Source organism: Pectinophora gossypiella, chromosome Z (genome assembly GCF_024362695.1).
Source record: "Pectinophora gossypiella chromosome Z, ilPecGoss1.1, whole genome shotgun sequence".
In the NCBI taxonomy this organism is placed as follows: Eukaryota; Metazoa; Arthropoda; class Insecta; order Lepidoptera; family Gelechiidae; genus Pectinophora; species Pectinophora gossypiella.
Window position 1 is genome coordinate 10,032,002 of NC_065433.1, and position 14,593 is coordinate 10,046,594.

The following is a 14,593-nucleotide window of genomic DNA, read 5'->3' on the forward strand; positions in this document are numbered from 1 at the left end:
TATTATTTGAAAGTTGTGAGGGCCGGACCGAATGCAGCCCGCGAGGTCACTGCGACCTTGACAGATCTATTGTGACCTTAAATCCCTACATTTAAATATCCTCCTCTAGACCGATCCGTTCGAAAAGATCCAACGTCTTTTTGGGAGAAAGCTCCATGCTTTTTAAGCAACATGCTTACCAAAAAGGTAAATCAACCGAGTCGGCACTAATGGAACTGACTGATCGTCTGGAAAAGGCAATCGAGGACAAGGAAATTGCCCTATGTGCCTTTCTGGATATTGAGGGCGCTTTCTATAACACTTCTACAGAGGTCATGATCATGAGCATGGAAGCCCGCAACATTGACAGTACAACGGTAAACTGGGTAGAGTCAATGTTGACAACAAGGATAGTAAAAACGAAGCTCATGGACACAACCCTCGACCTGAAGGTTGCTCAGGGCTGCCCCCAGGGCGGAGACCTGTCACCCTTACTTTGGTCCCTGGTAGTTGATAGTCTACTTAGCGAGCTTAGTTCTGCGAATTATCATACTCAAGGGTACGCATATGATTTGGTGGTTACGGTTGTAGGTAAATGCCCCTACACAATCTCAAGTCTCATGCAATCAGCATTCAAAAGAATTGAGCGGTGGTGCTTAGAGTTCAAACTTTCAGTTAACGCGAGCAAAACCGTAATCGTTCCTTTCACAAACTTGAGAAAACTCGACAAAATTAGACCTCTTTACCTTTTCGGAAAACAAGTAGGCTTCTCTAGCGAGGTTAAATATTTGGGATTGACCTTCGATCAAAGGCTTACATGGTCACAACACATAGGTAACATCACAAGAAAAGCCAAATCTGCGATAGGCACCTGCAGGCGCCTAGCTGGTTCAAGATGAGGCCTTTGGCTCTACAATGCTGTGGTGAGACCTATGCTCGCGTACGGCTTAATATGGCCACTAATAGGGCCACATAATGGACCCCCAGGTAGTCATGGAGCTTTCTCCCTAAAATGCACACACACGTTCTCTTAGTAGTCTGTGGCTAAAAGCAGACTGGATATAACCGGAGTGTCATGAAATGGTCGCCACAATCGATGACTGGTCTCCGCCATATCTTATGTAAGAAGAATATTACATTAAAGCCAAGTTCATTAATTGTTGCGCATAACTAGGTAGCTTATTCCTACCTCAGTAAAATTTTCATATCTTGCATTGTCTCGCACAGCTGTTATCAACGATTAACTCGTGTTTTCTATCCTAAAGCGTCATACTAATATTAACTACAGCATAAGCAACATAATACATCAATAAGCAATAACATCTAAATTGGTAGATACAGCGAAAGTTATAAAATTAAAATGGCAACAACAAACCAACCATATCCCAATTAGTTGTTGATTAGTTAAGTTCACATTCGCTAGAGCCAGCCAGCTAGTGCGCAGAACTCTCACAAGAGCAGTTAAATACTTTATAATGCCTTACAAGTAAGTATAATTACAATCTACGTTCGTAAAGCAGAAAAACGTAGTTCAGTTAAAATGTTAAGTCATTTTCATGGAACGGACATAAAATACTAACTTTAAATAAAATACATATACACTTCTCATCAAAAAAATCGAAACACTTCCGTTTTCATTGTTTCTGTCCGAATTTAACACAAAAAAGGAATTCATACGATGAAAAAAAATACATAAATGTATAGCTAGCAGTTTGGCCATTGCAGTAATAAGCGAAAATTCTAAATTCAAAATTAGAATTTCATTTGTTTATCTTATAAACGAAATGAATCACTGTTTTGAGACAAATGTGTGTTTAGGGTTGGAGTACATTTAGCGTTTAAAAACTAAAAATTGGCGCCTATCCTTAAACTTTTTGTTTTTTATTTCAATACTGTGACTTTGGGACGTCTGAAAAAAGGTTTTTTTTCTAAAACGTATGGATACTTCGCCCACAGAAGCCGCCCAAGTTGTGGCATTGCTGGATTCTGGCCTTAGTCAGCGTGTTGTGGCTGCAAGACTGCATCTAAGCCTGTCATCTGTTCATAGAGTCTATAAACATTATCGGGAGACTGGTTTGTTCACGCGCCGTTCAGGATCTGGCAGGAATCGGGTCACTTCTGAGCGAGATGATCGATTTATTGTAACAACTTCTTTAAGAAATCGACGCCTTAACGCTTTTCAACTGCAGCAGCGGCTTCGTGTTGTACGAAGGGTGGCTGTAAGTGACTCTACAATTAGAAGAAGGTTGAAGGATCGTGGACTGGTACCGCATAAGCCAGCAAATGGGCCGAAATTAACTGCAGACCATCGAAGAGCGCGCCTTAACTTTGCACGTGAGCACCTAAATTGGTCATACCTACAGTGGAGCAAAGTTCTCTTTTCTGATGAGTGTAAAATTATGCTGTATGGTAACGACGGAAGGAACAAGGTCTACAGAAGAGACGGAGAACGCTATGCACAATGCTGCATTGAAGAAAAGGTCAGCTATGGTGGCGGTTCGTGGACGGTTTGGGGAGGAATCAGCGCCGACGGTAAGACAGAGCTTGCTTTCGTGTCTGGGCCACGTCTGCCTGCACTAAACTGTCATCGGTACGTCGAAGAGTGTCTCGAGCCTCATGTGATGCCCTATGCACATTTTATTGGAAACGGCTTCATATTCATGCACGACAATGCTAGGGCTCACACCGCGGGCGTCGTACGAGATTATCTTAACGAAGTCGATATCTCTATTATGGAATGGCCAGCAAGAAGCCCGGACATGAATCCCATTGAACATCTGTGGGATGAATTAAAGAGACGAATTCGAGCAAGAGATCCTGCCCCAGAAACACTTAGCCAGCTGCAAGATGCAATCCAAGAGGAATGGGACAATATACCACAGCATGTGATCGTGACTCTCATCCGATCGATGAAGAACCGTATGGAAGCAGTAATTAGAGCTCGGGGAGGGAATACAAGTTATTAAATAAACGTTTTTTAGCTTTTTTTTCATTTACGTGTGTTGTTTTATCCATTTCCTTTATACTCCATACGGAATAAAAATGACTCATTTAACAAAATACGAAACCTATGAAAAATTCATTTAAATTTAGAACATTAACATTAAGATTTGATAAGCGCATATTACTCACTATTAAACGACATTTAACATTTATTCCTAAATGTACACATTTTTCTGATAATCCTGACAAAACGTAAACTTGCAAGGTGTTTCGATTTTTTTGATGAGAAGTGTATATATTCCTTATACAATTAATTTGCGAAGCTAGGACGACAACAACAATAAGTACTCATAAATAATTTCTAATAATTCATAAAGTTTCATACGAGATATTATAATGAGTTCTTTCTGAGAGTGAATGTATTTACTTTATAAGTTATGTGAAACGTGAAAAACAAAACTATTTCATTTTCGAAATACATAAAAAAACTACATATACACAAATACATATAAACTGCCTATATATATAGGCAGTTTATACGTCCCACTGCTGGGCACAGGCCTCCCCTCAATCAACCGGAGGGGGTAAATACAAAAATACATTCATCCTCAATAAGAATTCGTGTATTTTATATAGAAAGTGAAATAAAAGAAAACTACTGTCTACATCTAAATAAGTTAGTTCACTGGTCTATGTCAATGTTAGTGGTTTTGTCGCCGAAGGTGGGTTCGTCCTTCAGGAAAGTGCCAGAGCGCTCCATGACGGGGATCTCCGGCTGGTCGGCGTGCCGCCCGGCGTTCACCGCATGGCCCGTCGCGCGCTTGCTGCACTTGGGGACGCTCTTTGTCGACTCCTTCACTATTTTTGGAACCACTTTTGCGGAGCTCGACTTAGTCGCATTCATTAAGGATCCAGGTACCTTCCGCTCGCCAGTCCTTCCCCGGCTCTGCGCTGCGGCGGTGCTTACGGTCGCTGCAACCTTACTTGTCTGAGCGAAACGTTTCTGTGGTTCCTGCTTATCTACATGATTATTCCTCGGTACCTGGTATAGCACTGGAATTTTTGTCTTTCCTTTATTATTTGCCATCTGTGATGCGTTTGGATACTTTGATGAATTTACAGCTGTAAGAAAAATTAACATAGTTTAGTCAAAATAATAATGATTATGTTTAAACGACACTTTCCATGAAAAGTTTAATATAATATTTAGTAATAATACTTACACTCAATAGATCCTTTGGTAGTATGCTTCGTCTTGGTATAGGTAGCATACTTGTTGCTTGTTTGCGACTCACTCAAGGAATCGGTAGAGGGCTCGGCAGTGCGCGGGCGCGACGATGTGGCCAGGCTGTCCTGCGACATCGCCTGCGCCCGGCACTCTGCTGCCTGCCGAGACTTGGCACGGCTAGCCCGCAGCTGCCGCGCTTGGATGGGACTCGAGTTACGAGAGGACTCACTTGATGACACTATCTTGGGAGCGAGCTTCTTGCCACCAACCGATCTCTTTTCGTGTTCTTTCGTTGGCTTTGATTCCAAATATCTTGGTTTAGTCTTTTCATACGGCATACGCGCCGAAGCCAGTTTACTGTTCAAACGATCCTGAGATTGATTATTTTTGGCTAAATTGAATTTAGCCCGTTCCTCTTGCGCTTTAGTGGTCCTTATTTTTGGAGGATTTCCTCTTAGTTTCCCAACTCTCAAGTCGTTATTACTCCTTACTACGTCTACTGCCCCGATTGGTACTGCAGGTTTAGACGAATAAGGAACAAATGATGCTCGCACTTGGTCTATATCTAAACTGCGAGTTGTAGACGAGTTTTGGACCTTGCCCTTTTGCTGATATGTACTACGGCTTTTCCTGTCTTGAATAGGAGACACGATCACAGGTAAGGCCTGAGCCCCGTACATTATGCATCCGAGTTCACGTAGTCTTTTCCTAAGGTCCGCGGGTAAATCCTTAAATGCCTGTGTGCCGACGACTCGGGGGGCGGCTCGCACTAACGCCCCTTCGCATTGGAGCCGCCAGGTACTGGCGTGGGTGTAAAGGAGGGTTTGATAGGTCGTTTTGTTTTGGTTGCCATTAGTGATTAGATCAGATTTGGAGTAGTGTTGATTGCGCATTTGTTTGGGGAGCGCAGAGAGGAAGGCATAGGCCCGACAGGTTTCCTCGGGCGGGGCCCATTCGAAGGCGGCGGATAGGCAATCGTCTAGCGCCCGCTTGGCGGGCCGCGGCGGGTCGGGCGGCAATGACGCCAACGCCTGCAATACGCCAACCAGCCGCAGCGCAGCGAAGTGCGCCACCGCGTTCTCCAGTCGCCGGCACATCCGCGCTACGCTCTCCGCCCACCGGCTGTTCTGAAGCGACGCCGCTGCACACACAATACAACATTATAAACATTTACTGCTGTCTGCGTGACAAAGGTATGCTTAGACGGTGGAGTCGCGAGAACAATAAGGGGGTTTAAAAGGTGTGGGAGAGAAAGTGGGGGTGGTAACTGCCTATCCCAAAAAAATACAATAACATAATATCTTTCATTCCATATTTTGTATCGAATTGTTAATTGATAAAATACGATAAATTTTACAGTTGGACACAGCTATGAATTTATAACTATAATTAGTATTAATAAAATGTTTTTGCCACTAACCAGTTATACCACATCCGTACACGGTGTCAACCAAGGTGTCCGTAGTTAGGTTTACAATGTGCTGTTGGTAACACTTGTCCAGTAACTCTTTAGGGAGAGTTGCAAATGCCTTTGTCGGCCATACTTTAGAGAAATATTTAGTTATCCATCGCAGACACTTCCGGTACAAATCATCCAACCCATAGACAGACGATAGAGGAAAACATTCTAAAACTCCAGCAGTGCATACTTGACATGGCTAAAAGAGATATAACATTATAATTTAAACTTAAAAAATATATATCTATACCAATAAACGTTACTAATATAATAACTACAAAATTAGTGCATTGATTTGAAATTCATGTACATTTGAGACTGGTACAAAATCGGCAGATATAAAAATCCTGTTTAATGTTAAACGCTAGTAAGTTACCTTGTGAAAATGATGACAGTATTTAGCTTTCAAAGTGAACATAATGGCCTCTTTAAGTCCTTCTAACCCAAGCATGTCTGCGATCGTCGCCAGCTCCACGATGCTTATCGAGTCCGGGATTGTAGACACGCCAGAGTAGATGTGGCACAACGCAAAATGCACGACATTAAATGAAAACCTGCAAGTTTGTGTGATAAAAAAGATTAAATGCCAGAATTAAATGATGCTCAAAAGAAGACTTCATAACTCACGGTGGTAATATGATGACATTTCCAGCACTCTCCACCCAACCACCGCTCAATATTCCAGCGAAGTACTGGCATCTGCAAAAATATACATCATGAGCAAATGTAGCTCTTTGTAAACATGAAGCGTTAATGCAATAACGTACCTCGAAGATAAAATACACTTATGTGCTTTGATCCTCCTTCCAGAAACTTCTACTATGACGTCGGGAGCTATTTCCTGTAGGAACATTCGCAGCAAATCCTGCCCGAGACGAGACTGACAGTTGCCAATTAGGCTGGACGTCTGACTAGTCTCCTCTGTTGTGCTGTTTTCTAAAATTACAAAACATTTTAAATATTCAACTTTTAGTCCCTATCCGTTAACTAGACGGCGTAGTACCGCTAATTCACAGTAAAATGTAAAAAACTTCTAGATTTTTGAAGCTTCATTATATTTTATATTTGCGGCAAGAGGCGTGATAATAACATATTTTCTTTATTTATTTTATTAATATGCAATTGTAAATAAAAAGGAAACTTACCGACAACAGAACGACACATGCTGCTTTGTACACTGCTAATCTCTGAGATGTCTGAAGCCTGTTCTTCCAAGTCCCCAGGACTCGATGATGCTATCAACCTGAGCGGAGATCGTGTACGGCCCGACAAAGAACCAGGCATACTTCTACTAAACTCGTTCTTCAAATGGGGAAAGAGACGGTTTAAACTAAGTGCATTCTCAGAATGAAAAGAACTTATAACATCAATAGACCTCGATGTGCCGGAGTTGCCTTGGTCCCCCCAGTTATTTTCAGGAATCGATCGTGTCATTCGCACATCAACAATTCTTTCTTCCTTTACAGTAGCAGATGTATCCACTTTTAGTACAGGTTTATCTAGATCTGACAATTTGACGAAAAGGTCAGCAGGTGGTTCGCTAGAGGGTTCTTCTTGTATAACTGTCGTTGCGTATCGCTGGGAGCTCTTATCTGCACCCACGTTGCGAGTATGTTTAACAACCTTTGCAACTGTATCACTCGTGGAAGCGTTGTCTTCTATTTTTGATGGTACATTTTTTTCTTCCTCCAGAATATGAATTATCTCTGTAATGTCTAGTTCTGTATCATTACACAAAGACTCATATTTCTCAAAAATACACATAGAGTTATGCCCATCCAAAGGTTTAGATAAAGCAGCGGGTGTACTTTCAGTTGAAGGTGCTTTTGGGATCTTACACGACTTCGAAAGTTGTTTTGTTTCCGTAGTACTTTTCCTAGTATTTAAAGAAGAGCTCAATCGTGCTGGCATCTCTTTTAAAGTAGGTTTTTCACCCAAATCTATATACATGGAAAATATATTTTTCTTTTCTGTAGAATTTTCACATTCATTATTTTTTTTAGGAGGTATTGGATCTGGTAGACTCGATAGATCTATGTAGAATTTATGACTTTTTTCGCTGCTATCGGAGTCTACAGAACTGCGACTTTTGTTACAAGTATCAAGGCTGAATGAGTCCAAACTGGATTTCGATCCATTTCTCAAATTATCACAGGTTCTGTCTCCTGGTTTCTTGGAATGAGCGACACCAGGTGAACTCCTGTCTCCATCTGACTTTGGACTGCTGGACATATCTACTACCCAAGCGGGCGCACAGGAAGGCTTTGTCATCTTTCTATGATTATGTTCCTCAACTTGAGGTACGTACGCCCCAGAAACTATGGGCATATTTTCTATCTTACGCCGCGTTAGAGGACTTCCGGAGTGACTGGCCATTTGCGGTAAATGGTCTTCGATAGATGCGCCACCTGAGACAATCGGGGAAGATTCATTATACTTCAAACTTTTCTTTATATTTGCATGACTTTCGCGTCCAACTGTCGTGTCATTTTCGCTTTCTTCCAATTCGTATTGTTTAAAACAAGTTTTTAATGACAAGATTGAATTATTTGGTGTACTGAACATCAAAACTGTAGAACTCGAAGAAAATGACTGAAGACTTGGCAGCTGGTCGACCTCTTCAGTTTTTCTGTTACTTTCCTCGGCTCGTGCATTTTCAAAGGTATTTGCACTTAGAGAATCCTCAGTAATTGGAGTCATATCAAAAATTGTTGGTGACAGGTCTTTTTGTATAGAATCTGTATCTTTTTTATCGGCTTGCTCCAAAGAATCATCATTTTCATTACTTTCAGACCAATCATTTGGACTAATATCAGATTTTGCAGTGAAACACGGGACCGGTTGACTTGGTGCAGGCAATGTGTCAGCTCTCGCAGGTCCCGACACTTCATTACGGTCAGTTTGGATTTTTATGGTGTCGTCCTCTTCATCTACTAGACTCGCAGCATCAATAAAACAACCAGTCGACTTAAATGGTGACCTCTGGACTAAACTGGGGCAAATGTTTTCGGCGTAGTTAGAAGTATCTCTATCAATATGTTCAAGATTTCCTTCATTAGAAAATTGTCTTTCGGTACAAATAAACTTTTGACAAATTTCTTTCTCTGGCATCTTCGGTGGGAACACAGATTCCCAAGAACCAGTTTCGGATGACAGGGAAGATGATTCCAGTATCACGATTTCTTCATTTTGCCGTTGCTTCTCTTCTTTCGAAGATTTACAGGATATAGAATCTTTCGATTTGACGGATTTGTTAGACAGTCCATTGAATTCTCTTTCTGAAGACGACCCACCTGTGGTGCATTGAGGAACACATTTAAACCGTCGCAACTGATTTGTATCTGGAATCGAACATGACCCAGAGTCAGTTGTATTAGTATCATCTATAGTCAAATCATGCAATGTACAATCTGTTAAAGATATATCTGTTAGCGTAACGTCTTTGTGGCTGCTAAGACTTTCGAGCAACCCCGTGTTCTCCAATCCAGAATCTGAAGAAGTGAAAATGTTATCCATATTGGTACTAGTTTCCCCAACATTTAATTGAGGATGGCCACCAGAAGAGCTTACTCCCGGTGAACAGGTGTAGGCGGCAGATAAGTAATCTGATGACGAACTTGGATCGTCAGTGATTAAACTGTCGGGAGAATAAGCAGAATCTATCACTTTATCGATTGTAGTTTCCAAATTTGGTTTCTTGGCGCTTTCTTCAACTTTTTCCGTCAATTCATTTCTTTTATTATTTTTAATATTGTGACTAGTGCAAGTGTTAATTATTTTGTCATTACTTTTTGAATTTTTAATACAGACAGTATCTTTAAGATGATTATTTAAAATATCACAACTGTTGGAATGTTTGACTGTTTTGGATATGTGACTAGAACTAAGAGACAGCGAAGTAGGCTTGTTACGTTGCGAGACCTTAAATTTGTTGAAATCGTCAGTCTGCGATTTAATTATAGATTGAAACGCATTGGAAAGGACGTCTTGTTCAATAAGTTCTTTCTCTAACAAATTACCATCAATGGGCACTAGTGCATAGTATTCTTTTGTAAGCTCTGTGCTAGGACTGGCACTAATAGTCTTCTGGAAGCCCTTTTCTACGTAAGGACTCACGCATTTAGGGGTCAAAAATACATCGGGTTCTTCTGTATCTTCTTTTTTTGCACTTAGAGTATTGTTAGGAAGAGATTTGACTATCTTCAAATTATCGTCTAAATATGAGATTATTTCTCTCTCTTGGTGGTTAATATTGCACTCAGTATAAGCATCACTGAAAAATAAGAAAAGCAGCACGTTACAATAATGATCATCATTATGGTACTTTATATAAAACTACGGATATTGTTATTGGATTATTAAAGGTCACACTATGAATTAGTACACAGCACAGCATATCACCAACAAATAATTACCTTATGAAAGAATATATCTCATCGAAAGTGTTACGCCCAATGTTAACATGCAGTATGGTTTCAAGCTTATGATAGAAATTATTTGTGCGTGCTTTTAGTATGCAAGAATGAGTTAGGATTTTTAGTTTCCCACACACCACTTCCAGATCAGAATAAATGGATTCATCAAATATTCTGCAAAAAACAACACATAAATAAAATATCTTTTCAGCCTCAACAGAACCATAGAATAAATAATAATACTTTATATAGACCCCCCTAGCTCTCCACCCGGTAAGAATGGGTGCGGGACGAAGAGTTACCGCTCTATTCGTAGTAATGTTCTTTGTTCTATGCCAGAACTATAAAATCTTCGCCATAGAGGCGGTGGCGCTATAATCGCATTTATATTTTTTGTTTCGAGTGTTTGTAGAAAGTGATAGTTATTATTTTAGCCTCAAGATGGCGACGGTTTTTATATATTCGACTAGACCCATTTTCTAGTTGATGAATATATAATATTATTTTTATTAGTCACACTGGGTCACACAGTCAGACAATATAGACATTAGACAAATGACAATGAAGAGTAACGAGTAATGTGAGCAATGCGGAGGAATCTGAGACATGTTGTTAATCTGAAGCAATCTTGGAGCAGAGTGGGTGCATCGTACCTTGCAACATCCTCTTCTAGTTGTCGTTGGAGCTGCAACTCCAACTGGGACGCCTCCTCGGACGCTGACAATTCGCTCGCCGGCGCCGGCCTACTTGTCGAGCGAGCCCCCGGCATTAAGCATCTCTTACACCTGCAGCAAACAACACGGCCATGTACTCATATTCTCCACAACGTGAGCACTCGACAGAGACCAATAAAAACATTTGTAGACCGCTAAATTGCATTTATTGCTACGCAATAAAATATAATCCTACCTACATATTTTAAACACTAACTGAGAGATTGTAACTTGTAGAAATTAATGATTTTATGATACGCATTACGAACAGCTACTATGTAAGAAAATGTCCTCGAATATTATCAATCATAATAAGATTAGGTACATCAGTAGCTTGTCTTGTTATCTAGTTATATCATTGACTTACCTAACTTACCTATAATAGTAACATATCAATGAGTTATATGATAAAAAACAAACTGTATATAAAGCACTTATAAATAGGTATTACGAAATCTGATAGCTACTACACTGTCTGTAAAATGCTTAACTCTATGACTAAACATCATCTACCTTACCAAAGAAAAATGAAAAAAGGGGGTATAATACTGATGAAATACAAATATAACACATAACAGCTATGTGTGCACAATAGCTGGCGAAGAGTGGGTGTATTATAGATACAATACACCACTGCCTACCCCTTCGAGGATACAGGCGTGATATTAAAAAATATATTTTTTCAAGGATAGGTATCATGTTGGGTGTCAAATGAAAGGTCATAATTAGTACATTTCAAATATGTGCTTTACTAACTTTTGCCTGGTTTTGCTTGTAGGGTATGTTTCATACTTTTTAAATATTACTTTACAATAGTTTGGTATGTGTCTACACTCAGCGGGATCCCCTGTCTGGGAGACATAAGAGTGATGCAGAGAATTAGATCTGGATTTGTTCTACTGAATTATGCTGAAAACAGAATTTTTTCTTTTAAAAAAACGGAAATACAAAGTTTTCTAACCGAACTCCAGCCAGCGGAATATTTACCAAAGTTAAGTCTGATGAAGTATAAATTGGTATTAACTTTTACATCTGTATTTATTCTGCTCAACAAAACAAGAAAAAATACTTCTGACATCCTTACTTCAGCTACAATCAAGCTGCAATGAAACCTCCAGTCAGCGGACTTTTTCTCTCAATGACATTCTTTTGTAACTTTTACACTAAATTAATAAAAATTGAACTATTTATGACTATAATTTCACTTTAATTACCTTATAAATATTCCGCTGGCTGGAGGTCGGTTAGAAAACTTTGTATTTCCATTTTTTTTAACGGAACAAATTCTGTTATCAGCATAATTCAGTAGAACAAATTCAGATCTAATTCTCTGCATCACTCTTATGTCTCCCAGACAGGGGATCCCGCTGTGTGTAGACACATTAGTTTGGTAGTTTTTACTTGCACTAATGTCATACAAGCTATGATTTGATATGATAGCTAGTGAAGAAATATTATGGAAACTTATCAGTAGTACTAGTGTCATAACAGTTTAACTTATTTAGAATGCAAAGCATGCTACTATTGTCTTGGGCTGATGTGACATCATACATCTACTCTTTATAGAACCAGCATTAGATATCCAAGCTATTAAAACTCCAATGAATTGAAACAATGCAAGTGTAAGTAAGTGTTTTAATAAAAAAGTATTAAAGATGAAACAGTATTAATAATAAATGGGTAGGTATACAAATCAAGTAGCATTTTAACGCCAGAAGGGTATGTGTTTCAAGCACATCTATATTTGTGGATTTCATACTTCCCTTAAAACATCCCAATGGCTAAATGGATATTACTATATCTATCACTTTCTCTAAAATACAATGTAATGGCAGCAGCAGATACAAAAATAATTATTGATTGATATTTGGATCAAATTATCTATAGAAATATGCTGCCACTTATAGGTATTACCTCTCTTTATTTTGATCAGAATAATAATGGGTGGAACATGTAATTGTCCCTTGATGTAATAAAAAGGGTCATCATTTATATCCAAAAACAAAGATAATAGGTGCAGTTTTTGGGGAACATAGCCTGAAACATCCCTCATTGAGTGGCATACATTATGATTAGATAGGTCTTACTTATTCTTCTATTATATGGGTTGTGAGGTGGAACACCAACCCCATCAACCTTCTACTTATAAAATAAATAGGTATAATGTTTCCTAGACTATTTCAAATTCCAACTTTAAATAGTTCAATTGTTATAATAAGTTAAAAATACATTAAAAAATAATATATTATAGTATAATAGTATACCAACAAAATAGGTAGTATTTTACATTAAAATGTTCAATAAGCAAAATAGTTTTATAGTTTTCCTAGCAATATTTCCTAACATTTTTTTTATTATGATCAGCAGTATTGGTTTAGATTAAAAGTTATTGTTAAAATAAACATAATAAATAAAAACCTATTAATATACCTACCTACTCCATGATAATCATTTTAAATCTAACCCGTAAAGCTTTCACTCTGTGTTGGATACTGTAGGACTACTGACACCATATTTGTAATAAAACAAACCATGAGTGACCTTGTTTTGATAGATTTGCATAGAGTAGTGGAACTAATGAATATTTAAGCAACACCTGCTGCCTAATATTATCTAAAATAGGTAATCAAAGCAACTTTTTATATAAAAGCATTGAATAATAATTGTCATTAGATAGAAATATACACTAATTTGAGAATTCTTTTAGAGCTTCGGAACTTACCCGTAAAACGCTAAATAAATTTAGAACTATCGCGCAACGCAAGTACTTACCTTGAAATAGTCCCATATAACGCCGGCAGGATTGAATCTTAATTCAGTTTTCAAAATAAAATATGAAATCGAATTCAGCAATAATCACCAAAAGTAAACAATCGGCTTTTAGAGACGATCGATAATTTTACTTAACTACGTGCTACCCTGGTTAAATACGCAAGTTATTGTAGACTACGTAAATTCGCACTTTACCCTACAAAATCTCGTATACACTAGCGACAACGTCATTTTAAACACAGACGTTTTCATTTGCTATCATTATACTTCTACCTAGCAATTTGGTTTTATCAACACATTACGTATACGTATTAACAAAAGATACTAACCGGGCATTTATAAACAACTTATTTAAAGTAAAATATTAATTTCCACAAAGAATCACTTCAAAATAATGCAGTGAAGCAAGGATTTCTAGCACTCCTCGTTCTCGTACTTCGCACATCTGTCAATTCCAATTGATTGTATAAAAAAAAACTTGAACAGTTATGTTCGTTTCATACATGCTTCATAAAAACTGTCTACCAAACTAGTTAATGCAGAATAAAATATTAAAACACGTTAGCTCATAAGCGTACGACAAATTTTATTTCGACAGTAAAACATTGACATACATCAATATTTAAAAACCACAAAGAAAGAACACATTTAAATCTTCTTTCTTAACATTCCCTCCCGTCTTTAATGAACTCCTAGAGGTTCCAGTAACGCGAGAAGCCTTGGTTTGAATAGCGGCTTCGTCATCATGTCGGCCACATTCTTTTCTGACGACACCTGCTTTGCAATCAATTTATTCTGTTCTTGCATTAAACATTCTCTTAAGAAGAAGTGTCGCCTCTGGACATGCATATGCTTAGTCTGATGATGCCGTTCTATAGGGTTCATACTAAGCTTGAGGGCAGACTCACTATCGAGTAGCAGTTTTATAGTTTTGGTGTCTACGGCCATGTCTTCGATGATTCGCTTTAGCCACAGTAGCTCACGTGTAGCCTCACTTGCAGCAACAATCTCTGCTTCGCTCGATGAAAGTGCTACAGTTTTCTGACGTAGACTGCGCCAAGAAATAGCTCCACTTGAGTATAGG

General features: G+C 38.7%; 1 protein-coding gene across 3 annotated transcripts; it reads right to left on the minus strand.

The window, feature by feature from the left end:
- Positions 1 to 3,220: 3,220 nt before the first annotated feature.
- Positions 3,221 to 13,959, minus strand: LOC126379847 (uncharacterized). 3 transcript variants are annotated; one of them, XM_050028792.1, is made up of 10 exons: positions 13,839 to 13,959; positions 10,678 to 10,809; positions 10,025 to 10,198; positions 6,755 to 9,882; positions 6,377 to 6,545; positions 6,237 to 6,308; positions 5,986 to 6,163; positions 5,571 to 5,808; positions 4,146 to 5,291; positions 3,221 to 4,044 (listed from the first exon to the last, which is right to left on the minus strand). In XM_050028792.1, exons 2-10 carry the CDS (start codon positions 10,791 to 10,793, stop codon positions 3,605 to 3,607), a joined length of 5,661 nt encoding a protein of 1,886 aa, XP_049884749.1. In that variant the 5' UTR covers positions 10,794 to 10,809; positions 13,839 to 13,959; the 3' UTR covers positions 3,221 to 3,604. The 3 variants fall into 3 exon arrangements, with proteins under 3 accessions (XP_049884749.1, XP_049884748.1, XP_049884750.1); XM_050028791.1 differs by lacking the exon at positions 13,839 to 13,959 and adding an exon at positions 13,510 to 13,801; XM_050028793.1 differs by lacking the exons at positions 10,025 to 10,198; positions 13,839 to 13,959 and adding an exon at positions 13,510 to 13,800.
- Between the last annotated feature and the right edge of the window lie 634 nt (positions 13,960 to 14,593).